Source organism: Ornithodoros turicata, chromosome 4 (assembly GCF_037126465.1).
Source record: "Ornithodoros turicata isolate Travis chromosome 4, ASM3712646v1, whole genome shotgun sequence".
NCBI classification, from domain to species: Eukaryota; Metazoa; Arthropoda; class Arachnida; order Ixodida; family Argasidae; genus Ornithodoros; species Ornithodoros turicata.
This window is the reverse complement of record NC_088204.1, coordinates 45,410,104-45,437,737: the sequence shown is the minus strand read 5'-3', so window position 1 is coordinate 45,437,737 and position 27,634 is coordinate 45,410,104. Positions and strand designations below refer to the sequence as shown.

Genomic DNA, 27,634 nt, shown 5'->3' with positions numbered 1-27,634 from the left:
TCTACAAAGACATGGAAACATTTCTGGGTACCTCGGTACGTAGTAGGTTGTCACAATACCGATGGCATATCGAATAAGAAACTGAATACCGGAAGTATTCGCGCAAACTATTTCTGACGATTTGCATTTTGGGAGGGTTAAAACACGCGCGCGCACACACACACACACACACAGAGACAGACACGCACACGGACACACACACACGGAGTAGTTTGAAACGCAGCAATAACAAGAAGGGTGTGACAAGTGTGATACCAAGTTTGAGTTACCATAGTGATCCCTTGGGCCAAGAGTTTTGGCGTTCTTTATTAGGCTCTTCTCCGTCTTCGTTTCCTTTTCTCTTATTATTATTATTTTTTTTAGCACGAAATGTTCGGGACAGAATGTCGTAATTCAGTTCGGAGGCCTGTCCGTAACGCAAGAAACAATATAAAAAGATCGGGAATGTAATAACTGCACTGGCAAGCCGGTACTTGGATGTGGTCGTGACGATATTGTACCTTGATTGGCCTTATATTGACTTCCTATTTATCCAATATGGGACCACTTGTGAGGCCAATATTGAGCTGCGGCGTGGGCAATATGGATTGGCGATACTGGAGCTGGATATTATAGCGTACCATACCGCGTTGCTTGGGGCGGGTTGTAAAATTGGGTCAACATTGGGAATCCAAGCTAGCCAATATATGTCCAGCCTGGGACCCACATTGGGGTGCTGCCTGGGGCGGAAGCGCTGCTGTTTCTTGTACACATACTGTCGCTCCGCAGCGTCGTGGTTCGGTATTGGTGGTGGTTGTGGTCAGGAGCGCCGCTAGGCAATTTTTCAGGGAGGGGCAAGATCTCGGACCCGATCGCCACTGCACAGTCCCCGCGGGGTCGGTGCCGTTCTACAGCTCTCTTGCGCAATAACTCCGAGTAGCATCAGTGCCATCAGCGCGGATTATATTCTCATCAATTTATTAATGATAACGCAACGCGTACCTTATTATGTGGCCGGAGCTTTCAGTGCTTGAACACCGCAGCACATTATTTGGGACAGGTCGTGGCTGATTGCGGGCGAAGGAACGAAAAAGAAAAGTATGAGAAATACGGCGGGACCTTTCAGAGATGTGCAGCCTTGGCCACGAAGGCAGGGCTCGGGCAAAGTCACAAAAAGAAAAAAGAAAAAATTATGAGCCAGGGACGGGCAAGTGCCCCCCCCCCCTTGACGGCGCCCATGGTTGTGGTGATGGTGAAAAGGGCTTGCCGTTGTCGGCCTCACAGATGTGGGCAACGTCACGACTGACGCCCTGGGGAATGTGCGTTCTGGGCCGACTTCTTAGGGAACTGTGCCAACTGGATGGAACTGGGAATCGTTCGGTAGTCGAGATGGTTGTTAATGCGTTGAACGCGAATCGTGAACTTTAGTTCGAAGCTTACTTCCATTAATCTCTGTGAAGTGGGGTAGGGTCCTGTGGCTACCACGGGAAAACATCCCATGTCATTATCACTTTTCCATTGATTGCTGTTGTTCTTACTTCCATCGAAAGCGTTGTCTTTCATTCTATTCGAGGTTATATGTAAAAGCCGAGAGGGCCGCCGTGTATATCTACGTTAATTGGCAACTGAAAAAGAAATAGAGGAGAAGAACAAGTGAAGCATGTATGAGGGGGACGATAACGATGAGAAAAGAATCCTCTGTTTGTCAACACCTTTTGTGGAAAGTAGCGGTCCCAAATTTGCAAAGAAAATACTTATTCCGCTACCTATTCAGTGGAACCGATAAGAATAGAGGTGTCTCCGCCTATACACAGCGCCGCTACCCTGCGGTAAACCGAGGCTGCACGAAAAGCAGCGAATGCCGTCAGCGGTGGTCTCGATAACAGAAACACGGTTTAATTATTTTAAGTCATCTTCGTAAAATGTGTCGTTGAGCTAGTTGCTCAACAACACATAGAAACACAGAGAAGTGCAAATGCTGGAACGAACACATGAGAAAAACATGCAGGACCTGCGCAAATGAGTTCACTTGAAAGTTGTATCAAATACATTCTAGTTATAAGGTCACTAGAACTAGAGTCACTAAATAACTCGAACAAGTGCTGACGGGCCTGAAGTGCTGACATGATGTAGTTTACGTCACTTGTCCCAATAAAGTTTAAAAAGTATGAAAAAGTTCTGAGATTAGTGTATAAGTGACTCGTTATTGTATTTACATCCCTGCCAAACTGAATTCTGTAGACAGGTGACGTTAACTACATTGTCTCGGGTGCAGCCTCTCAGAAGTGACTTTCTTATCTTCAGAATATTTGGCGGAAGTCAAATGAAATGAACAACTGTAAGTGAGAACTCGTCCTGCATGATTATCTACGGTGTTCCCATTTTTAGCTCTTCTGGGAGTTCCATAAGCAGTCCTTCTTGAAAATACAACGGGCGCTACCAATTATACATTGTTAATAATAACTGTTGCTCTAATTATTTTGCGTGTTTCTACTTTGTTTTACGAGGGGCGTTCAAGTCAAACCGGAACTTTTCATTTTTCGCAAAAGTAAAATGAACTTACAGGCGAGAAATTAGTTTTATTCATATATATATTATTTATATATTATTTTTCAACGTAATCTCCAGCTGCACTAATTCCCTTGTCCCAGCTTTTCACGAGGGCTTGGATGCCAGCAGCGTAGAAATCCTTACCGGCGCGTAGCAGCCATGATCGGACTGCATTCTTGACCTCGTCGTCGCAGCTGAAGTGGCGGCCCCCAAGGAACGCCTTCAGTGGCCCGAAGAGATGGAAATCGCTGGGGGCATGGTCTGCACTGTAAGGGGGATGTGGCAGCAACTCCCACCAAGTTCCTGTAAGGTGCGTGTCGTGAGATGCGCGGTATGCGGGCGTGCATTGTCCTGTAGGAGGATGACTCCTTTGGTGATGAGGCCCGGCCGCTTTTGCTTCAGCACCTTACGCACATCCCTGAGAACCTGGCAGCATTATGCACGATTGATATCGACACATGTTATCCGTCGGTCCTTGAGGATCAGGCGCTCCACAAGTTGGATGTTCTCGGGAACTCTGACACTGGGCTCTGAGCCGCCCCCCGGGATTGTCCAGCACTGATGTGCGGCCCTCTCGGAACAGTTTGCACCACTCAAACGCTTTGCTGCGGCTAAGCGTATCGTGGCCATACTGAGCCTGAAGTTTTCTGTGAATTTCAGATGAATTTACGCCTTCCTTCACGAGAAACTTCATGACAATTCGCTGTTCGATGTGCGCGCTCACCTCGTTGTCGGCCATCTTGTCCAGCACGTGCCTTCTGTTTTGCACAAACTTTGGACCACCACGTGGTGAATGCGGAGGCCTGTCGCGTGTGAAAATGACGAAAAAGAAGTAGCGCAAGCCATTTGTACACTCAGGAGACAGAAAGTCCCGGTTTGACTTGAACGCCCCTCGTATAATCGTTAGTATACGTATATGCATTTGTAGTTGTTGCATTAGTTGTTAGTGGTTTTTTAGGTATAGTACGTAAAATTTGCGTGTTATTGTAGCACTATGTGTTACGTAGTTTGTATTGCGAGGAAGAACTACAAGCGCCGAACTGACCATCGAACCCTGGTTTCTGAATTTAATAATAATAATAACTAGAGAGCGGATTTGTTGATGGTGAAAACTGCTCGCCGAGGCCGATCTGTCGCCACTAACAGGCAGCGCTCTTCGTCGCATAAAGCGTTCTAGGCCAACCAACCTTCAGAATCGTATCGTTTTAACTTCCGATTGGAAGGAAAGTTGATACATAAAAAGGTGTACGTCCCTTTTCTCATCTTAGCGGGAGACAGATCGATATCATGATTGCCATACTGCGTGCTGTGCGGTCAAGAGCGCCCCGTGTTAGTGCCTAAAAATCCGCTCTCTAATAATATTAAATATTATTATTGTTATTACCTACGTGTCCAAGAACAGCACAGCCTTACTGGTGGCGCACGATACAAATACATACAAAAACGATACAAGTACATATATGAACATTCCAGTCAGGCATGCAGACTCATATATTTCTAGGTACAATGAGGAACGAGAGCCCGACAAAGTGCTACACAAGGCTACATTAAAGGGGTTGCGACACTTTGTCTCGAGTTATTCCGGATGAATGTTTCTTGTGAACCTGCATTCAAAGTTTTACATCAAGTGGGAGTAACAGATATAGCGTAGAAACTGGCACCACGAACACCGAAACTCACGAGACTCTGACGTCACGGCAGACGTCTCCGCTAGTGAGGAAGTGCGCGGAAGGCCACGTGCTTAGGACTACCAATGGGAATGGTCGGAGCTCGACGAGTACGTACGTTCGAGGGATTATGTCTCGCCAAGTACGACACTTCTTCCTCAATACTCTACAGGGTGTTCCAGTTAAATCCCCGGGCTAAATAATTCGCGAACGGGTGCACCAATCGAATAACTTAATTTTTTTACAAGTATCTGTCCGATACAAGCTACACACCGTGTGAATGAGTGGAAGGCGCTCATTATTTAAATGAAAATTCAAATGAGTTTCGCGAAAAAACGTAACTTCTAAAGCAGGCCGCCTTCGACATTAAAATGGGTACTACGCCTTTTGCGACCTTCAGTGGACACCTTTTAGGGGAAAATCGGCCACTGAAGAGGGTTATTTGTTGCATAATTAATTGTTTTTTGTTTACATATACAGGGTGTTTGCTCTAACGTGTCCAGAAATTTTATTTAAAGCGAATGATAAAAGAGAAACGATCGCTACTTTTCAACTACTTGACTAAGAAACAGGTGCTACAAGTAAAGCAGCTTTCTTACTCAAGTAGCAGAAAAGTACCACTTGCTTTTCTTTTATCGCTCGCTTTAAATATAATTTCTGGACACGTTAGAGCAAACACCCTGTATTTTGTCGCGGCTGCTCGCGGAGAAGCGCAAAAGGACACTCTTCCACTCCCTTACCCACCAAAGAATTACATCGATCGGATGGTTACATCCCATTTCGCCTATTCACATTTTGCCTAACCCGGATTATCGGATTAAAGAGGCGGGAGGGGTAACAGCCGTTAGGCGAAATGGGACTGCCGTGCAATCTCATTAGGCAAAACGGGACTGTCGGCAAGTGGGCGTTACTTACACGCTCCGACCCGATGATGACGTGTGCAAGAAATGCATGTGCTCGTCAGACAACTACCTTACGTCGTCCGAAACAAAGACCCTTTACATTTACAAATATAAGGTGTAAATATAATGTACAAATATAACAAAAACATTTTACAAACAATTTACATAGTGACTCCTGATGGACAGCATGACGAATGAAACAAGGCTTCGAGCCCTGTTCAGTGTCACCTGAGCGATGTTAAATATGGAAACTGGTGTCACTATAGTCGTGTTTAATTTAACTCTTTTTTTTCTTTCGTGTTAGCGCCGCGAAGCTATATGAGCGACGGCGAGGTGGCTATGAGCGAGATGTGGCTATGTGGAGATGAGAGGTGGCTATGAGCGACGTACAGATGATAACAGATGGAGAGAGGACAGCAGGAAGGAGTGGCGGGATAGGGGGTTAATATGCGTCTTGGGCAGACTTCAGGGGGAACTGTGCCGATATTCGTCTCGAAAGTCTTCGGAAAACCCAGGGAAAACCTCAGACAGCACAATCGGTGGTAGGATTCGAACCCACCGCCTCCCAGTTAGCACGGCACCACCGAGCGAGACGCCTTAACCAACGTTCAACCTAACTACCGTATTTTCCTGTGTATAACGCGCGCGTTATTCGGTAAAAAGGTGCTCTGAAGAGGGCCTGCGCATTATCTAACGGTGGGAGTTATACACGGAAATATTTTCCGACAGAAATTCCTTTTCTGGCCGGTGTCGTACAAATTCTAGTCTCCTCCAGGTTGTGCTGTGAATTTCTCCCAAATCACTTAGGGTCAGTTGAAAAAGCCGGCGTAGGGCGTTGAAATTTATAAAAAGTTGTGATGCTACTTAAGAATGTCATTGAGCAGTCAATAATTCAGAATGGCGAACGGGACATGATGTCGTACCTCGATGCCGTGGGACATCTAATGCATATTGAGTAGAGCTGCAAATTTGGAAGAATTTTGAAGTGCAGAAAACAAAGCTGCCCTTTTAATTTAAAAAAATGTAAATAAAAACTATGTTTTCACTCTTGCACAGTCTATATTTGTGAACCAACAGATGAGGGAAGAAACCCTACTGTAATATGAATTATAAATACAGACCTCATGCTTCAGTGAAACCAACAAGGTTGCATGTAAAGTTATATGAAGATCCGAAATTGACTTTTGGCAGCATGCCAGAGGACCGCCTTCTTTCTTACGTAACACGGATTAGTAGGCGAAGTGGGACTGTCTGCTGCATACATTAGGCCAAATGGGACCCCCTGCAGTTCGAGGTCGGTGAACCTGCTAAGGGATGGCGAGATAATCTGCTAAGAAGCATTAGGCAAAATGGGAATAGGCGAAATGGGAAGACACGGATCGGGTTGGTCCTTTTGCGCTAAGCCGCCACCAGCCGCGACAAAAATATGTAAACCGAAACCAATTCATTCTGCAACAAATGACCCGCTTCGGTGCCAGATTATTCTCTAAAAGGCGTCCACTGAAGGTCGCAAAAGGGGTAGTACCCATTTTTATGACGACGGTACGTGCACTGCTTTAGAAGTTATTTTTTTACGAACCTCATCCGAATTTTTATTTAAATAATAAGCGCATTCCAGTCATTCACACGGTGCGCAGCTTGTAGTTGGTATCGGACAGATACTTGTAAAAAAGAAAGTTGTTCGATTGGTGCACCCGTTCGCGAATTATTTAGCCCGGGGATTTAACTGAAACACCCCGCATAGTTCGCAATACGATGTGTGCATCAGGTAATGAGCCACATCTATTAATGTGTCAAAGCCTCTTTAAACAAAGTACAAGGCTCTGGCTCTGTGTGCGTTTTACATAAAAGAAAAAAAATGTGTTGAGCGGTAGTACGTGTGTTAAGTATTGTTTATTTTAAGTATGGTGGTAGCCGTGTGTATTTTTATCGCTTTTATAAACGCGTGTGTTCCCGGCGTTTGGTCAGTCTTCAATATGGTGGTAGACATATCGCAACAATAGACCTCTCCCTGTCTGTAAACAAATGACGTCATAGCCACCAATTTGATAGATTCTAACTCCGCTCGAAGCTAGGGGCGAACAAGGTCGCGCCTGAAATCCACGGTCCTGAGGGATTACGATCGTCCCTGAGAGGGACGCGACCTTCGGTCCTACTTTTCTTTCAATAGCAGGCAGGGAACAAGTGCCCATTCGTGGAACCACCGTGGTGAAACCCAACCCTCCTCTTCCGATTTGTTTCGGTTTCAGTCTGTCTACCAACGTTATGGGTAGATGACTGCAAACTCACAACTGGGGAATTTTATGACAGGAAACAGCAAAAGCGAGGGTGGGGAGAGAGAACAGAAGAGGCGACAGTTTCTTCCCTTTGTGGCAAGGCCGGCGCTAGACTGGTTTGGAGGTCAGCTTTACGGAGATAGAAGGGTGGCTGATGCAGCGCTCTGGCCCAAGTTCTGCTATGTGGAACGCTTCAAGTACTTCCCGAATAGTTTTTCTTTTGCTTTATCCAATACTGTGGTGAGGCGGAAGATGGGGTAGTAGCCACAGTTGCGGCAACGTACCGCGAGATATATAAGGAGTGGTATTGGAAACCAATGATTTGCGTTCGTTGAGCCATGTATTTAAGTACCTTCCCTTTTGTCCTATGTATTTCATGCCACAGGAAATCGGGATAGAGTAAATGACTTGCTTCAGGCAAGCTACCAACGGAGATTTGTGGCTGAGCTTCCATCCTTTTTTCCCTTGGGGCTTGTAATTCACACGGCGACAAAGACTTGATACGCTTGATAGGGGCAGATATCACTACCGGGACCTTGTGTCTCCTGCATACATTTTTTAGGTTGTGTGATAGACCATGTATATAGGCTCCGTGAACTTCTCCAGGGGGAAGCTCGACGCCCTGTCTTCGGCGCCACTCAGCGGCGGAATTGCTCGCAACTTGGTAGGTCAGTCGTCTACAATGGCTGTAGTTTCGTACGCCGCGGCTTCCAGAATTTTATTTGATTTGCCACTTCTTCCGGAGTTCTAACTTGAAAAAAAAAAAGTGCATTAAGCTTCACGATAGTGGTCATCTGTATGGAGTCCGTGAAACTCAGAACAAGATAAACCTTGGCCTAGTAGTAATTGCAATATATATGAGACATTCCTAGCGGACAACCATCGAAGGAGTGTACGAGCGGTGCGGATACGCAAAACGTAATCTCTGTTATCTTGACGGAAAGTTAATTTCTTGAATTGAACTCCGGAATTTCCCAAGGCAACCTACCGTTTTCTTTGCGGAAATGGGTTCCCCGTGGTCATTTTACTCAGTATAGCACATAATCCCACTCGTAATGCAATGGCAATTGCCGAAATAAATTCGCAGAAAATCCGTGGAAATGAGCCCTTGGCTCCGCCACTTTTTTGACGGCTCGTACTTTGAACGCAAAGCTGCGAAGAAAGGAGGTTACATTGACACGCCACACGAGGGGGGAAAGGGTTAGAAGCCGTCGGGTGACCTCATTTTTGATAAGACAGCTCTGATTCACGCACTCACCGCGCGTGTTTGTTTCGTTGGTAAGGCTTGTACCCTTTCCCCCCTCGAGTGGCGTGTCCAGGGGCGCGAAGCTCTAGTAGAAATCTATTGTAGCGCAAAACTCACGTGACCTCCGGAGCTGGACCAATGACTGAGGACTGGCAACCTTTTTGTTTTCGATTATGTCGCCAATGACGTACGAGGGTGGTTCCATAAGTTTCCAGCCCGAGGTAGAAAATGCGCGCGAATTTGAAAATGCGATTAAGGACGCGTGGCGCCATCTGTTGGAGGGCCGAAGCACCACCCTCAACCCTCTCCATGCTTTTGTCGGTTGGAGAGCTGCATTTCAAACAGCCAGGGTGCACTCTTCAGTTAAAATGGAAAAAATCGAGTAAATTGTCTCGTCACGTGTCTCGCTAAGAAAGGTATTGTGGAGGTGCAAACATGCGACCCTCCACCTCCTGGTTGTACCGCTCCGTCGTACGGTCCATACCCCGAATGCTGCTCCGAGCTCACCTGCACTCGCTGAGTACCATTAAAAATTGCTCGGTCTGAAGAGATCACCGCGCCGTGATAAAATTCTTGACAAAAGAGTGACAAAAGCCCCCGTGAAACGCTGGGACAAGTGCATTAGTGCAGCTGGATATTACGTCAAAAAATAAAACTATTTTCTCGCCTTAAGTTCATTTTACTTTTGCGAAATATGAAAAGTCCCGGTTTGACTTGAACGCCCCTCGTAGTTTTTGTTTAAAATCTGTAAAAAACAAACAAACGGTAAACAACGGTAACGGTAATATTGGTCGCTAGCTAGACGCTCCATATGTGACACAAAGGTTTAGTCAAAAAGATGATACCCATTCCAGAATAAAGTCGTCTGTGTAAACTGATTAACGACATGCTTCGCAATGTGGAGGAGGTAAACATTGCTTCCAGCATCCTGTGTCGGAGATTTCCCCAGGTGGTCCAAAAGAATTTCCCCAAAAGAACCCCAGGTGGTCCAAATTATCCGCAGTCCTACCCTGCAACACTTGCAACATGTCGCCACACTGTGCAGACAAATCTTACGTATAACATCACGGTACCATTATCCCATTATTACGTACTACGAAAACTAAGTCGGCTGGGCTGTGCTACAGTAATACAACTATCGCCTACTCTCAAGTCCTTGTGGTGACGTGGGCTCTGTGGTTTACGTAACAATGTCAGTGTCTGTAGCGAAGGCAGGGACGACAATTATTAGCTTTTCTTTTTTTTTTTTCCAGTTTTGTACCACACGATTGTAGCTCGTACAAAGCTTACTCGCTGGGTGATTTCGCTTCACACAGGCAACTTCTCCTTCGTTCTTAGACTTTCGTGATTATCTTTTCCACCTTAGTGAGGATGGTAAAAATGGCGCCTGGAGAGGTCCTCGAGCAAGCCATCTGTATCTACCCTGTGCATGTTGGAATCTGGCTTTATCGCAAAAATAATGGTGCTCCGCATCATACTTTTTATGACTAATTGAAATTTTGCTACCAAGGAAAAGATCGCACCGAAGCAATTTGTATGTTGCAGGAAAGGTTAATTAGAGCGTGAAAGATTTTTCCCTTCGTGGGAAAAATCGACTCGCACAACGGCGCACGTTAAAACCAACCGTGATATCAATTTTTTAAAGATACTTATTGAGGAGCTGTCAACGGTGAGCAGACACGTTAGGCAGAATCATTGGCGCTATGAGAAAATACGCTAGTTTTGTAAGCCAGTTACTTGATACAGCCACATTCGATTTCTACTGAAAGCACTGCATTTATGTAACTTTCTAATGATATAAATATTTTCCTCGGGGAAGTTTCGAAAACCCGTTGTGGAAAGCCTTAGTGAGTACACACTGAAATGATCCTTCTATGGCCTCGCGCGCCCGCAGCACATCGTCCCCATCGCGGCTTCTCCCGCACCTGTTTTTTTCCTCCTTCTCTTTCTTTTTTTTAAGGAGTAGCAAGCCGGCACTTGCCTGGCTGACATCTCCTTTGTGTGAATAAACATATACCCCCCCCCCCCCCCTTCTATAGCCCATCTTCGCGTGACATCTTCCGTCAGTTTGGCTTACAAGAAGTTGATACTGACACCGACACAGAGCACATAGCCTTAGCCACTAATATTAGCGAGGCGTATCGGAAGGTGTTCATGACAAGGAAGTTCTCAAGACATGATAAGATTCCTTCCAAATAGCTGACATTACATTGCTGTTGTATGATTTGCAGCGAGTTCATTATCCTATCGTTTTCATCCTTTACCAACAGCTAGATGCGCATCTCTTCTGAAACGACCAGTGGGACAAATTATTCAATTACAGAGCATCAGGGGTGCGTATTAAAGAGCGTTACTGTGAGGGCAGGAAGGCATCCTATAGACAGAAAATTTGTTAGGGAGTTTCAATTTGTCGGAAGCACATGGTCATCCTGTCCTCAATTCAATGTGTCAGTGTTTTGAAGAATTTGCGACGTATTCATTACACAATGATAATATAGCAAACCGGTGACAGCAACTCCGGATATTCCGAAAAAAAAAAAAAACTGTCCTTGAGGGCAAGCAATAAACCTCTACCCGACAAGCGTCATCATGACGTTGGTAGACAGACCGAAACCAAAACAGATCGGAAGGGGAAAGCTGGGTTCCACGAATGAGCAATTGTTCGCTGAAAGAAAGTAGGACCGAAGGTCGCGTCCCTTTCAGAGACCATCGTAATCCCCTCAAGACCGTGACTTTCAGGCGCGACCTTGTTCGCCACTAGCTTTGAACGTAGTTCAACTCTACCAAACTCGTGGCGCTGTCGAACGTTATGACGTCATTTGTTTACAAACGGGGAGAGGTCTATTCCGCTCAAAAACACCATTGCATCGCGCAAGATAACGTCATGTACATCATGTCAAGTTTACAAACGCCATCAAACAAGGCTTCGGATTTTTAGTTATAACCGAAAAACGCCGAAGACAAATGAATGTCCGAGGAAGATTAGGGCGATAGAAGGCGTTCTCGATGATGCGCGTGCAAAGAGTGTGGAGCGATGTCGGACAAGAACCTGTGCATCTATGAGCTCTGCCTTTACGATTTAGGTTTCGCTGTGGAGCAATCAAGTTTTCCTTTTATGGTGTTTCAGATGGGCTAATTTTGTATTGGTTTTAAGGCTGCGCTGAGACGCACAGTTTTGAAATCATGAGGCGATTTATATTGGCCGATAACTGTAGACCATCTATACGCCAGAAAAATCACCGCAAAACAACGATTCAATTAAAATTAATAAACACCAAAAACATATGCCGAATCATATCTCAAACCAAAAGTGTAAGCGCATAACCCTACAGGTAACGTATCTTGGTCGTGTGCTTTATGCTGCATGTATGTTATTTGAGAGGCCACATAAATATTACACCATCTTTAAGTACATTTGGCAACGAGACGCATGTACAACAGGGGATACAGCGGAACAGTATGTTCGTTGCTTTTATTTTGCAGCGGTGCTGTATCGCGTTACTTTTTCAAATATGTAGCAACGCCGAAACCGCGCTGCTGCTACTGATGGACGGCGCAGAATTTCATTTGTTAACCCTTTCGGCCTCGGAATTAATTATTTTGGTCCAGATTTTTTAAAATTTACTTTTTGTTACTACTGTGCACCCGTATAGTATGCTTACATAAAAAAAATATTCAGTTCATAGTTATTTCGTAAAATGGCTACGTATCGTGAAAACAAGACACCAGGGCTCAATGGTTTGTCTGCGGGGGCCATGGCGGGGACATATGGGAGACGAAGCCTGCGAGTCTAGTGAATGGTTGGGCTGACTGAACGCGCGTTTAATGACAATAGTATTCGAATACAAGCAGCATGAGCATATGAAGTCTAAACCGTCTTCACGTACATATTTGAGGACCCCCCATTGGTACAAAACCAAAAATTTTTGAAGGGTTTACTTGATTGCGTCGTTTTCGTAGGGTTTACCTACAACGATTAGGATTTTTATCGACGCTTTCTATGCTGCACTTACACTCACTTACGACAACTGGGTAATATAGGTCTTGCATAGCATTTGTCAGGCTTGCTCCACCGACATGGAGTAACGTATTCTTCCCAAAACAGACAGTAGGGTGCTGTGGCTTATCCAGAATCCCAAGCATGGGGGTCTTGCAAAAAACTGGGACCGAACATTTGATAATTTATTCCATGAGCAACACGCTTTTTGTATGCACTCCGAAAAGAAATGCACCTATATGGTGCGTCACGCTTGTAGATCGTTGCAGGCTGTCACCTGGTCAAGCTGTCAGCTTAGAAGAGATGTGACATCTGGTGCACATTTCTTCTCATTATCACGATGGTTCACTATGCGTGGCCTCATACACTTCTGTGCTCTTTTCGCTGCCTTCACTGCTTTATCTTTGCTCGATCGCCCTTTCACCTCGCCCCGACCTAATCAAGCAATAAGGCATGTCCGTAACCCCCTCCCCCTCATGTACGTCCTTCGAGAACGAGCCTCGATCCCCCCAGAGTGATGGTCTGGATGGCCACTATTTGAAAATCATGAGAAAGTATCAAAATGAAGCAGATGATCGCAAGTTATGCGACAAGTGCTGCATGAACCATCGACATACGCGCCCTATTTGCACAACCACTGAGCCCTGATGGTGTCAAAATCGCCCAAGTGGTTAACACCCCGGAAAACAAAAGGTAAGCGTGCACCGATCAGTTTCTCAACGCAGTGATGTTTTGGTAGGTCTCACTTTATGTCATAGAAAAAGATAAATGTCGTTACCCTGTAGAGAAAGCCACAATAAAATTGCAAAGTTCACCCATTCCGCGTTCATGACCACGACCCACCTCCGCCATTTTTAGCGCTTCGTCTTCGTCTCGGCACGCGACTAACGAAAGAAAATTGATGCCGTCGACGCGTGGGATGCCCAACATACAGTTCTATGCCGGTTCCAGTGGTTTCGGTTTTGTTTCCGAACCGCACTACTACTTTTTCTGACCTGTCCGATTTTGACGACGCCAGGGCCGAAAGGGTTAACGCACAAGCACACGTAAAACGAAAGCCCTATGTATTGTAGCACGCATTGTGAGAATTGGAGGGAATGTGAGTGCGTCTGTGCCACATGGCCGGTCGATGGCCAGGCAAGGAAAGAGGCAGCTCCATTGTCACGTGATACGTCCCACACTTGGCATCGATTATGGTCGTCGATAGCGCATAGGAGGGCTGACCCCAGGCGCCATCTTGGCTGCCTCGCCGTTCTTTGTGAGCGATTTCGGTGACTATCAAAGCGACAGAATCTTGAAAAGCTTACAATAACGTTCGCTCTTGTGTTGCGTTTTTGTACACGGGTTCCCACGAACGTTACTCTCTTGTTGCGTTCATCAATCAATGTGTGGAGCGACTCATGTAGTTACGTAAGTCGACGGTGTCTGAAACATAAATATCCCACAGATAATATTCGTATTTTTTCTGGGAGACTCGCGAGAAAGCGGCCCATCAATTCACACATAAATGGGATGACGATGTGGTGGGTCAATCTCCGCCGTTATGGCGGTAGACTGCCCCATAGCTCTTGTGGAAGGGACGCGAAAGTGACGATGATGGAAAGGTGTACCATTATAGAGTTCGTCCATTAATCCAGCGCTGATAAGGATCTCAGCAACAACTCGTAGGCCTTGCATCAGATGTGTAATACCCACAAAACATTATCTTACTGCGCAATTTGAGCGCAACATCAGTTGCTCGAACGCAGCTTCGAATATGATCTTATCCAACTCCAATTGGTAAATAACGCAAGTTACCCTGCAGCAGGTGTTCACGTCCAGGCTTTCTTGTCCCCGTCCAGCAGAGTTTCGGAAAGCGCGTCTGACATGCTCGCTCCTCTGCAAGAGTTGCCGAACAGACTCACATAAAAGTGTGCCAACCAGCGCAGAGGGGATAGTACAGTGCCTGCTCGTTGTTGGTGGCTTCAGTATAATTATGATCTCTTCTCCATCAGGTCTGTACACGACGGAAGCGTCACGGAATTACATAAACCAATAGACAGCACCCGAGTTGATCGCATCTCTGCGTCGTATAATGAATCTCAATCTAAAGTGATTTACAAGACCGGTGAGGTGACGTTTATCTGGAATGTACATATAACGCCCTTGTGCCTACAAGCTCTTTGTAATCGGATTTCGAGAGTTGCTTGGAGCGTCATATGTTTGTGTTATTCTGAAGTCGAGCGATCACAATTTTTCATTACCTCTCACAGCGAAGTATGTCGGGAAGTAGTGTTCAATTTATCGTAACGACATATTCTTTAAATTCCACGTTAGCGCCGCGAAGCAGCTGTTGTTGTGAACGGCGTATAGACATGGACAGATGGAGAGAGGACAGCAGGAAGGACTGGGGGACAGGGAGGTCAGTATGCGTCCTGGGCGCACTTCAGGGGCAACTATGACGGCATTCGTCTCGAAAGTCTGCCAGAAAACCGAGGGGAAAGAACAGACAGCGCAGCAGGCGCCGGGATTCGAACCCGCGTCACCTCCCAGTCCCGGCGTGGAAAGCTGCCATCGTGACCACTACGCCACGCGAGCTAGTTGTAACAACATTATAACTCATAAAGAACTACGGTAAGGCATAAAATGCCATTCGTTTTATTTATTTAGAAATACTGCTCGTGCCGAAATTCGTTGTTGTAGAAATTGGATGAACCGACGTTCCTCGCCAGCTACTACTCCGTGCTTTGAAGATGGCTATAGTGCAGGGTAAAAACATAAAGATATGCCCAGCTACGCTAAAGGGTACACCACCAGGGGCGGATCCAGGGTTTTTCTTAAGGGGGGAGGGGGTTGCACAGTATTCTACATGCATCACCTAGAGCCAATTGAAGCACTATGTGACGATAGAGATTGAAAGGGGGTGAGGACATCCCCCACGTTCCGCGCCTGGACACTACTACCATGACCTACGGGACTGTGACACTTTCATGACATCTACTGCATGCCACGATACTGAAGAAAGAATTATTTTATCTGCGTATCGTAGCATACTCGCAGGTGACTTAGGCGTCGAGCTCTGACAGCAGAGAAGTGAGAGCCATTCCTATGGTTCACTTAAGACTGCCCCCGAATACTGTTGTTACACCCCTTTAAAAAGTTGTCACCCACAACTGTGGCATCACCCTTGAAGGCAATGCATGCACTCTTAAACGCAACTTCACCACATAACACATGGAGGACCGTTGCACACAGCGATACAGTCTTCACATCTGGGACGACTGAAGCGTACTCTTTTCGGTGAGAATCACAGGATATGCGAAGTGTCACGGAAAGTTGTAATTTCTTTAACAAATCAGGAGCGAGAGCAACGTCATCCAAAATGTCTATGAGCGTGTTATTTAGAATGTGTAGCATCCACTCATATTTGCAATGTGCGATACCATGTCTGCAGGGAGCATAATTAACCCATCATGTCGGTCGGCGGACAGCTGACAAAGGAAGAAGCAGCTTGTCAACTGGCTCGCAACTGGAAGCAGAAGGGCTGCTCAGTGTCTGCTATGGGGGATGTAGACGACGCTCTGACTAGCCTACATTGGCTGCAGAATCTGAACCTGATGAATCGCATTGGCGCACCGACACCACCGACGCCTCCCGCAAGTCCTCCTCCAACGCATAGTAGCGATTCACCCAAAGGAACTGCCATAAGGTAAGAAGGAGAATATCTTAAAGTTTAGGTGCAGCTTCTACGAAAACCATCACGCGAGCTCATAATGGCGTATTTGTTGTTAATCAGCAAATCAGTTGTCCATCAGCAAAGAGCATATCGAATTCTCTTGTCCTCCTCAGTCGGTAACGTGTTGGCTTGTTGAGCTCAAGATCGCGGGCTCAAACCCGGCCGACGACAGTGGCAACGTGGGGGAGGTAAACTTTGTTTCCAGCACCGTGTGTCGGAGATTTCCGGCAAAAGAATCCTAGGTGGTCGAAATTATCCGCAGTCTTACCCTGCGGCACGTGCAACATCTCGCCATACCATAGACAGAGAAACCTTACGTGTAACATCGCGGCACCATTATTATTATGTCGAATCGGCTTAATTAATCGTAAGCTTCAATATTCCAGCGCTTCAAGTTTTGCGTGGTGTCATTAATTCATTGAGACAGTGTAGTGAGTTGGAGTAACTATTGCAATGTCTCTTTATGCAGATGCTGCTCTGAACCTGCGGAAGAAGCCGTTGATTACCGAAGCAGTAGCAGCAGCAAACCTCCTTACTCGTATGCTACGCTCATCTGCATGGCCATGAAAGCTAACAAAAATAAAATGACCCTCAGTGCCATTTACAAGTGGATACGGGAAAATTTTCTCTACTACCGGAACGCAGATCCAAGTTGGCAGGTAATACACGGTTTCACTTATAGCGGGAATAGATGTGCATGAAATAAAACGCAGGACGAGTCTCTCGGAATTCCGCTATGCTATTCGTTTCGTTCTTGTAGTCCTCCTCTGAAACGTTATTTGTGAAGCACTCCGCCTGCCGCTGACCCGTGTTTCCAGTGTTGTGCTAGAGTTTTCCTAGTAGTTTAGTTTGCCATTACCATTCGTCATGTGCAGTGCCGGATTTAGAGGAGGGCAGACGGGGCACTTGCCCCCGGGCCCCCACCACAAAGGGGCCCCCACCAGTAAAGGTATTGTCCAAGGGAAATCTGTTTTGCATGCCTGAAACGCATCCCTGAAACGGAAACTTGGTAAAAATCTGTCCTCCTTCCACGCATATCGACCCCGAATAACACACTGGATAGACATGAACAGAATATTTATTTCACTTGTCTACGAAATGTTCAAAATATGACAAAACCTGACAGCTGAAAAATGTGCCATACGGCCGCCGTCCTTTAGAAACAAAACGATGTCATTTATAGACATATAATACACGAATACATAGAATAATACATAGAATACACGAGGGAGCCCCAATAGCACAGTGCCCCGGGGCCCCACCATTGTAAATCCGGCACTGGTCATGTGCACTGAGCTTCCACGAGAACGCCTTCACTTTTAACGTGGTGTTCTTATGTTCGCGGTACCAGCGTCCGAGCGTGCGTTACTTGTGGGATGCTGAAGATACGGGTGTTCTGAATGGGCGTTGATGACAAGGGTTTCACAGCTGACATCTTACCTCAGGGCTACGCAGGTTGGTCCTGCGATTATTGTGAACACACCACATTGTATGTAACAGTACCTAGCAAAATATATGTCATCCCTGTGCGAATCACCATGAAAATTTCAAATGATCCATTATAAAACATTGAAATAAGGCATTTCTTGCTGCCACTATGGAAGAGGACTAGAGAAATGTTGAAGCGTGTGGTATACGCGCTTTTCTCGTGCAGAAAAACACCATGTGCCTCTTTGATGTGGAACATCGAGCTCGCAGCTTATTTTAGGCTTTAGGTGAACAGACTTTTCTGCACAGATTTATAATGACGTTGCCTTTCACATATTCGATAGCCATTAGTCTGCTCCAATTAACGTCGACAGAATCACTGGCATCCCGCCTTGGGTTCACAACGCTGGGAATCTCACGACAGACAACTTATTCATTTAATAATCGTTATTGAGGACATTAATACATGCTACCGATCCAACTGGAAAATTGGTCATACTGACAGATCCCCAAAAACGCTTGTATTGCCAACTGTAGGAAGGGACAAGCGCAATGCCTGCCCACATCACATCTAAACAAAATAGTACTGCTCTCGCCCTAGCAACGAAGAGCAGGCATCCACTACTTTGTCTCCCTCCCCGGCGAATATTAGAACGCCGATTTCAAGGGCGACGGCCGTTTCGTCCTATAGGTTGAACTCGTCGGCGCGGCACAGGCAATCATGCTGTGGCGAATCAGTATTAAGGAATCAGTCTTCGTCACGATCACGCGCTATAACGATACAGAGTTTTAGTACATCGTATGCTATCGCCTTTGCGTACGTAAGGGATAGCATTGATGGTTCTGCGCACGCCCATAACAGAAAGAGAGCTTCGCGCAGTGCGCAGAACCACCAACGGTATCCCTTACGTACGCAAAGGCGATACCGTACGATGTACTAAAACTCTGCGATATCGGAACAATACCCGAAGGCATCAGTCGTTCATCGGGAGTATTTTCTTGTTGTATATACGTTGCGGCGTACAGGGTTCCGTAAATGGAACACTGGAATTCCATTCTGCCACCGAGCGAATGCTCTGAGCACAGAGGACCTTTCTCCATTTCCGTAAAGCGGTAAAGGAATGGATGAATGAACGGCCAGGCTGATTCATCCACAAGTTTCCTAGCAAAGTCGGTCGCGGACATTTCAGTTCATTCGTGTTCGGATGTGACACATGTCTTACGCGCGATAGTTAAATATGCGCAGTTACCTAAAAATGTTTACATTTACTTTCGCAGAACTCCATCAGACACAACCTTTCTTTGAACAAATGCTTCGTGAAAGTTCCACGAAGCAAAGACGAGCCGGGGAAAGGTGGATTTTGGCGTCTGGACCCGGTGTACGCCGACTCCCTCATCGATGGAGTGTTCAAGAAACGTCGCAGTGCCACCAGTCGCTCCACAGTTCCACCAAAGCGTGCTCGGCGTGCACAGCAGCCTGCACTCCAAAGCTCGACCCAGGGAAGCAGCCCAGCTGTGATCGTGGAACATGTGGACCCTGCAGCAGTTGTCGTCATGGATTCCTCCATGGTAACTGCAGCACAGACCATAGACGATGTGTGTGACTTGAGCGATCCTCTGAAGGCAGACCTGTCGTGGATTTTGACTGAGAACGACCTGGACCTCGATCAGTTAAGAACGGAAACGGCCGTTTTACAACTCGAGGAAGATTTGTTTGGGACGGACAACCTCGCTGTGTCCTCTAGTGCGGATTGGTGGACGGGCTTTGGGCAAAATGAAGCCGTCTGCGTGACACCACAAGCGACCACGCAGCAAGGCTTTGGACTTTTGGGTTCGGAACCTGAAAGCCCGACAACTGCGTTTGAGCAACAAGGTGTTGCGTCCTATGGCGAAGTCTCAGTGTCCACTGCACCGTGGGCTGACTGCAAAGCTGCCTTGGAAGCTGCTGCGCTAGAACTTGAAACTTATGCAGAGATGGACCCGGTGCCCACGTACTGATTATTTTTCTTATGGCCTTCCTGTCAGAGAAATTATACTGAAAGTAACTGCGTGGTCATTGGTATTACAAGCTGCAGATGTTTCACTGCATGTAGCGGATTTCCGCTTGCTCCGCAAAATCTTGCTCCATCTTCTCCAATTACTCCATTAGCTGCTACCATTTGACATTAGCTGGTCGACACTGTACGATTGTAGACTGCATGTCCACAATCGCGTGCTGGCTTCGGGAAATCTTGGTTTGTCACAACATGAGCACACAACAGGCTCATGTTTGATTGTGGTACACTCAGCGACTGTGCTCAGCGCAGAATGAATCAGAATTGTATCTCGCACGGCGGCAAGCGGGAGATCCTTACAATGAGGAGTCCTGTCTCACAGTAGGGTGATTTCATGCCGAATCAGGCAGGGTAGTCCGGTCGACATCTCATATTTTTTCTTTCAAACATATATCAAAGCCTAGACCATAGGAAGCATATATTTAGGAGTGAAACTATTTGAAAATAACTGCTAGTTATTTTTCATTCAGATGCGGACGTTTCGACCACAGCGCTTCCTTGTTTGACGCCAGTATTTTCATAACTATTCAACATCCAGTTGATTATATATATTGAAAAGTTAAAGTTGTGGTCGGATGGCTATGTAATTATAGTGAACGTTGAGATAAATGGGAGACAGAAGACAAAAGTAGGGGAAGTAACAAAAGAAGGTCTATTAAAATTTAAGTCATAAAAGCTAGAAGCGACGTCCACGTTGCGGCGGAAGCTCCTCCTTCGTCAGGACGAAATAGCTAAATGTGGCCACGAGGATGATAAAGGGCTTTACAATGAGGTATATACAGGGTGTCCCAGCTAAATGCGAACATATAACAAAAATAAATATAAAATATATATATAACTTTTTCCGAGATGAAACAAATTAACTTAATTAACTTTCAATAATTAACCTTTTAATTATAAAACCAACGAAGTTGTCCCAATGACAACATCATGTACCTTCGGTCACCTGATACCGGAGCAGTTTTCAGAAATCCGTTCGATACCGCAAAAAATTCGTGAAGGAACACCATTTTTTCCTTTATTTTGTTCATTGCGCATCTTCGGAGACGCGTCTTTCCATCTCCCCCAATGCAATGCGACCGACTACAGACAGTAAGTGAAAAAAAAAAAAAAAAAAAAAAGGAACCACTGAATTTGATGGACGGGAACCCCGAGACAAGGGAAGACGTACACAGAATAACAAACTATTGTTCGAATTTCTGAATTTGTTGTCCTGTGTACGTCTTGTACACGTACGTGTATTCATTGTCTCAGGCTTCCCTTCCATCATGTACAAACAGCTAGCTTGCACCTTATCTCTCCTTCACCTTATATTGAATCGTTATGAAGATAGATGCATCAAATTTCATTGGAAGCGCTGTGGTCGAAACGTCTGCATCTGAATGATAATTAATTCAAAAATAACCACCAATTATTTTCAACTTTCACTGCCAATAAGCTTCCTAGGGACTAGGCTTTGATATATGTTTTAAAGAAAAAAATCAGAGAGGTCGACCAGACCGCCCTGCCTGATTTTGTGTTGTCGCCTAGTATTTATAATGACAGAGTAGACCTATATGTAAGGTAGAGCTGGTCGGATCATTTCGAAAACCTGGGGATAGGACACGCGCCTGAAATCTGTGACACGGTGCTGGATCCAATGTGTACGATGGCCACTCAAAGCAATTTCCTATTTCTTACATACAGACCTGGAAAGATTCGCTTTGATTCTTTGGGCATAGCATGCGGTCCTTTCCAGCTCACTGACAAATTATTTTTCAACGTGCTCTTCACACTACATTGTGAATGCTTCTAATTCAAATCAAATGCTCAAGCGTACAAACCGCGTGTGTTTTGCAACTGGTACCCATCATTGTGTGCGATACAAAGTGCATGCCGGGAATATTTTTGTCAACACCATCACCTCGTAGGAAAACAGTGCTCTTTCAAACGATTTGGCCTAGCCTTCTACTTAGTGATGTAAGGCAAGCATGCTAGTCATTGTGTGTCTCTGTACAGAACAGCCTTGTGCAACCTTATATACTCTAAGTGTTCCTGATGTAGTGTCGACGGTTGGACCTGTACATAATATACTATAATACTCGGAGTCCAAAGTGTATGTATCTGCCGTATCCTATCTTTTGGTGGTAACAATGGTTAGGTCTTAGTTGCTGCATGTAAAATGTAGGCGTGAGATTGAAGGACGAAGGGTAATGGCATGAGTCAATCAAAAGATGGACGGAAGAGAAGGAATTCCTATTGTGTACCATTTTTGGTCCTATGCGCTATACGCATATGCGTTGCCAGGATAACATTCGTGAAGAGTATTCTTGTCCATTTGGTTTCCAAGGGCTGTGAACAACATGTGCTGACACTGTAGAACAGTTTGCCCTGAAACTCGACATTTCTCTCGCCTGCTGCATATACTACTGTACAAGGGCTTCTTTTCCCTGTAAAACTATTTTTCGTGTGAAAATTTAACGCGAGAATGGCCGTTGATATGGCACGTAACACATTCGATTTTGCGTACTAAAGATGAACACTCGTTTGGGCATTCGTTTGGTTGGGACCACCATTCTGCAAGTCGGCTTCACCTCTCACTTCCTGCAACGCCGCGTTAGTTCTAGTTAGGTTAGTTCTGGTTAATTTAGTAAGGCAGGTTAGGTTTGTGCACTTCATTAGGGGTCCCCATGCACCTCCCTAGGCGATGTCGGCATCAACTGTGACAGTGAGGAGAAGAAGACTTGCATAATGGTGACGCACCAACCAAACAAGTGCCCTTTTTTTCTGGTGCGTTTAGTACGTCCTCCGCAACGCTTTCCACAGGACGGAAGTAACATCATGTAAATGCTGAATTAATACAGCTGAATTGAGAACTGTGCTCACACACTCGCAGTTATAAACGTACAAATTTATTCGGAACTCCGTATGGTAATACAGTCTGGATGTTGCAAGCCAGTCTCCTGATGCCCTTCTTGGCCGGAGAGTCACACCCGACTATGACTGAAACCCCTCAAGTGAATGAACTTAAAGCCAAACAGTGCCTCCAGTGCGAACAGTGTATCGAGCACCTTATGCGAATGTAATTTTGTGCGAATCACCTTACCGGGCAATTCTACACAAAAACGCGAAAACATTTTCCACATGAAAAAGCAAAAGTACTTCAACAGTAATTGCAGCAATTACTACCTTCTACTCTATTCATACAATTAGATTCACAAGCCAGTGAGTTCCAGGAAATTGCTACTAATTGTTCACTCCCATTTTTTTCTGCAAAGTGCAAATTTCGATGAAACCGTTTGAGGACCTTGTGACAAAGTCTCACACACGAAAAAGTGGTATTTTTCTGTAAGGTGCGTTTCTCGCTGGAATCAACTCTGAGATCCCAAAGTGAAAGCATTTCTCTAAGAGGTGTGAAAGTTGCAAGACAGAAAGGCTTCATATGTTTACTCTTCTTCTGAATGTCTATGAGCATGAGCATGATTGTTTATTATTGTCTGCCCCATGTATGACGCTCTATGTACGGTTGGCACTGCTCCACATTCACTTGTACAATTATGCACGACACATTGCTGCACTAATACATGCGCTGTACTGTAAGCCAGTCAACACAAGTGTTATGAAACCTTCAAAGAGAACTTGTTACAACATCAACCAAAGCCGCAACAAAAACACAATCCTACAGTGCAGGTGCAACTCATACAGCGGTGCGATTATGCATATACAGTTATTTTTAAGCACACATTTTCTTATAAAAAGTTTTGAGAGCAGGACAGACATCATTTTACTGTCCTGCAGGTGGGTTACTTGGCCAGGGGGTAGAAGAATTGGAGGCAGTCGGTGTTTAAAGACAGCCCACTGTTTAAGAACCCTGAAATGAGCACATACCTTGAAGCATTCATCGCTATATATTTTGTCACGCAAATCTCGGAAATCGAAAACATGCGCATCGCAACCTTTGCTTGTGAATTTTAGACAAATAGTCATCTAGTAGTAGTTGCCTACTCTTCCACAAAATGTCTGCCTGGCTGTATAATTCACCTCCAAAAACGGCACAGGTGATGCTCTCGTAGTTTTTTTTAATAAGAATTCTGATTCCACTACAAAGAGAACCCTGTGTAATGGTCTGTGGATGACGTGAAGCACCCCACACTTAATGTAAATGTGGTGCGCATAACATATTCGTTATGCACGACTGGAATTGTCATGTGAAGGCGTAAGAGCCAACACCGAACCAGTGCCGTGTATGCCAAAGGGAGTCCTGCCATTAGGAGGAGCCTACAAGAGAGGCTCAACCTGCCAATCAAACTTAGGCGCATTTCATTGGTTACTGTTTTCCATGGGAGCTGCCATGACACCAAATTTTCTCGATCATGGAGGATGGTGCTTGGAACGGAAAAGCAGATATTTCGTGACAAAAAAATTTTCAGACTACTGTAGTATTTTCACTACTTTACTACTTTTCATACTGTGAACATATATCCTCATGTACGCATCTGCAAAATCAGCTTCAACCTTCGCTTCGCCATCATTATTTACGCGAAAATGGGGTGTTTCTTCACTAAAGTTAGGCCTAGGTAAGACCATGATGCCAAGAAAATAGCAAGGACGACCCCTATACGTAGGATTTTGCATTATATAATTGCATTTTATTTATACACACATCTTTGCTCATTTTTGATTCGATCTACTTACATTACGCGATTTAAAACTTCATACCAGCAGTCGTTTGCTACGAAGAAGCGGTTGTACCGCTCTCCTGGCCAATCACTTCTGCCAGCAACCATTTCTGCAATTCTGAGCCTTCTGAACATGCCTCTCTCCATGCAGATGGCGTTGAAAAAAGTGGGCACCAAATCCGTCGTTTTGGTCCGTCACCAGTGATATCCGTTTCAATCCGAATCAATCGAGTTTCTCCAAAATGGTGGCACGCAGTAAAGAAGGTTGAGGTACAACTATTCGGTGGATGTAATAATAGACAACTGTATTTCGACCTGTGATTGGCTAGGTACCTAAAAAAGTGGGTGGAGCCTCAGGTATAGGCAGGTCCCATTAATGGCCAGACTCCCTTTGGCATACACGGCACTGCACCGAACCATACTGAATGCTTGTGTAAGAACAGTTGTGTGTTTAGTTGAAAATGGCCTTCGCCAATTATGTATCTGTCGAAAGGAGCAGAAATGTCTGTTATGATCGGCTGCTTTTAACGTACATAACGCAGGCAATGAACCGACGATGGCGAGTCACTCAATACAGTGGGTTAGTGTTAGTAACTTATTAAAGAAGCACGTTCAGACATGCTTGCATTCGTAACCAGTCTTACACTTGGTGGAGCATTGTTGCATTTATGCATGAGTCACTCGAACGGGTCACTCCACTAATGAACATCAAATTTAATACTGTTGCACAAACTCAATTTGCTTTGGCACGTTCTAACCTCTTAGTTGATGTGAAGTTGAATGCTGGTATGTTGTACGTATTGAAAAAGAAAAAAGAAAAAGCCTGGTATTGGATACACCACCTCCAACACTAATTGCAATGATTATGTTTCCCCCGTTTCTATAGAGTTGCCTCAATGATTGCATTGATGTCATGAATCATATATCCTTAATCGCTCTAAGTCACCAAGGAATAGCTTAAATGAATCTCATTAGATGGCAAAACAAGATGACAGAAGTTACACTAGTCAGAACTGTTTCATTCTCATATTTGTTTCATACAATGTCTTAACAGTTATGTTCCAATCTGTGGAAGGTGTTCTTTCTTTGAATGAACTATAATGCTTCCAATGAGAGGTGCCAAAGCAACGTTCAAATGAAACGTGTAACGAATGCTTGGCTAGCAGGGCATGATGGGATGTGCAATGCTGATTTCCTATGCGTTTGTTCAGACCGTTTCTTCCTACTGCACGTTCTTTCATTTAGTAGTGATGCAGTTTCAAGATAAATGTGTGTTCGTTGTAGATCATAGTACCCTTCCCTTTCCCTATACAGAACAGCTGCATTTCAAACTGAAATCTTCCAACAGCCAACAGTGTATTGCTTAGTTGCAGAGCCGGTAGTCCATTGAATAAAGCTCCTCATGTATTATATGAAGAAATGTTTGTGTTGGTATCTGTGTCACCCTTCATTATCTGCAGCATACATATCTGGAGACAGAATTTCCATTGTCACGTAGACGTGGCTGTCACAAAGGAGCTGTCAGAACACGGCTCGTTTTGCTTTTGATGCCTACCAGTTTGTGTACAGAAGGTTGTCTCAAGTATAGTTAACTCACTCACTGTACACTAAAAGTGCTCTGAGGCCAAGATACAATCATGACCAACACCATTCATCTATGAGGATCATAATGGAAACAGCTGAGATACAGAACCATACAATACACATGTTGTACTGCATGCCAAAATGCCAAAAAAAAAAACAAAAAACAATGTTGCCTTTAAAGACGGATAACTGGATTTCATCTTTAGGAGGTAAGTAAGATTTCATTGGCTGCAGTATGGGAGAGCATAATCAGCGCAGAAATCAAGAGGAAGAAAATGGTATACATGGTGGTCGAATGGTGTACCGCGCTACTCAGAGGTAGGTAAGTCGAAGATAACTGCTCTCAAATGTGGCAGCTCCAAACAGGTTGCAAACATTCTCGTTATTTGATTTTGTCAACTGCAGCCTCTCAAATCTTGCTTACCTCCTGAAGACAAAATGTGTCCTGGGGCTTTGATGAGATATACCATCTTCACTGCACTGCATAAATGACAGATTACATCAGAGGCACATAAGCCTCAATCAACTAGTTCTCACAAGCGTTTTGCGAGAAATCAGCTATCTGAACAGCAGCAGGCTGTGGTGTCACGGAAGCATGCCTTAACTATGCGTCTTGGTGTTTACACACTCCCTTTGTGCACAAAGAGCATTAGTACCGATGCACCCTTGTGTCACCTGTCACGCTAGCCAAAATCAGCCAGACATGCTCCAACAATGTTGTTTTATAATTTAAGTCGCTGGTAATGAAGGTTTCAGGAAAAATGTTTTGCATTCCATGTACAGGCATCCATTTCATTCAGTTGATGTAGTTTTGAGTTGAGGGTACCTCACTGCTCTTTTAGGATTCTGTTTGCTCACTACATGACTCGTTTCTGCAATTGTTACATCTGCGGAACGTTGTGGAACACTCGCAGAAAGATGGAGGTCCAGTTGCCACTGACAGCAGACATTAGAAAATCCGCTCTAATGGACAATTTTCCCATGGGCACAAGGCATGATGCAATGTGAATTATTATCCCTTTTAAAGTAGCTCTAGAGTCGAATGCTCAGTGAGAACCCATGCTATGATGCAGCTCACAGGAACACACCCATCATGTAGGCGTTAAACTCAATGGAATAAAGTATATGGTGGCAGTCATCACTGTTCACAATGACTAGTAATTTGTCATAAATGCATTATTCGGCCCAGATCTCACCGCCAGGTCATGAAATTGCCTGGTTGTCCTCAATGTACTGCTGCCACTGGCTTGGGTTCACTTGAAGCACCATGAAAAGAACAAAAAATTATAGCATGGGGGTTTGCGCCACACCTATGATTATGAGCGATGCCACAGTGGTCGGCCTATGAATTAATTTTGCAAAAGCTCTGACAGTGGCAGAAAAATCTAAGAGCACTTGACTATTCAGTATCTGTCTGCAGTACAGGGCATGTTTCTTGATGGTGTTTACTTCAGGACGTGTTATACACATCTGATGCCTGTACTGAATGTGCAGGTGATTACCCAGGGCACAGGTCAGTACTATAGTGTGCAGGTAATTTCCGGCACAGAATGCACTTTTAGAAGTCGTACTTAGAAG

At 45.1% G+C, this 27,634-nt stretch overlaps 1 protein-coding gene across 1 annotated transcript; it reads left to right on the top strand.

The window, feature by feature from the left end:
* Nucleotides 1–16,156: 16,156 nt before the first annotated feature.
* On the top strand, nucleotides 16,157–19,810 carry LOC135392397 (forkhead box protein J1.2-like). The gene is made up of 3 exons (XM_064623112.1): nucleotides 16,157–16,305; nucleotides 16,802–16,991; nucleotides 19,027–19,810. The coding sequence occupies exons 1-3, from the start codon at nucleotides 16,157–16,159 to the stop codon at nucleotides 19,756–19,758; spliced, it is 1,071 nt and encodes a 356-aa protein (XP_064479182.1). The 3' UTR covers nucleotides 19,759–19,810.
* The last annotated feature ends 7,824 nt before the right edge of the window (nucleotides 19,811–27,634 follow it).

Bases quoted from the DNA above. Each gene is read 5' to 3' on its own strand.
- LOC135392397 (XM_064623112.1), top strand. From the start codon at position 16,157: ATGGGGGATGTAGACGACGCTCTGACTAGCCTACATTGGCTGCAGAAT. The intron at 16,306-16,801 runs GTAAGAAGGAGA...CTCTTTATGCAG, and splicing joins CCCAAAGGAACTGCCATAAG to ATGCTGCTCTGAACCTGCGG. The intron at 16,992-19,026 runs GTAATACACGGT...AAATGTTTACAT, and splicing joins ACGCAGATCCAAGTTGGCAG to TTACTTTCGCAGAACTCCAT.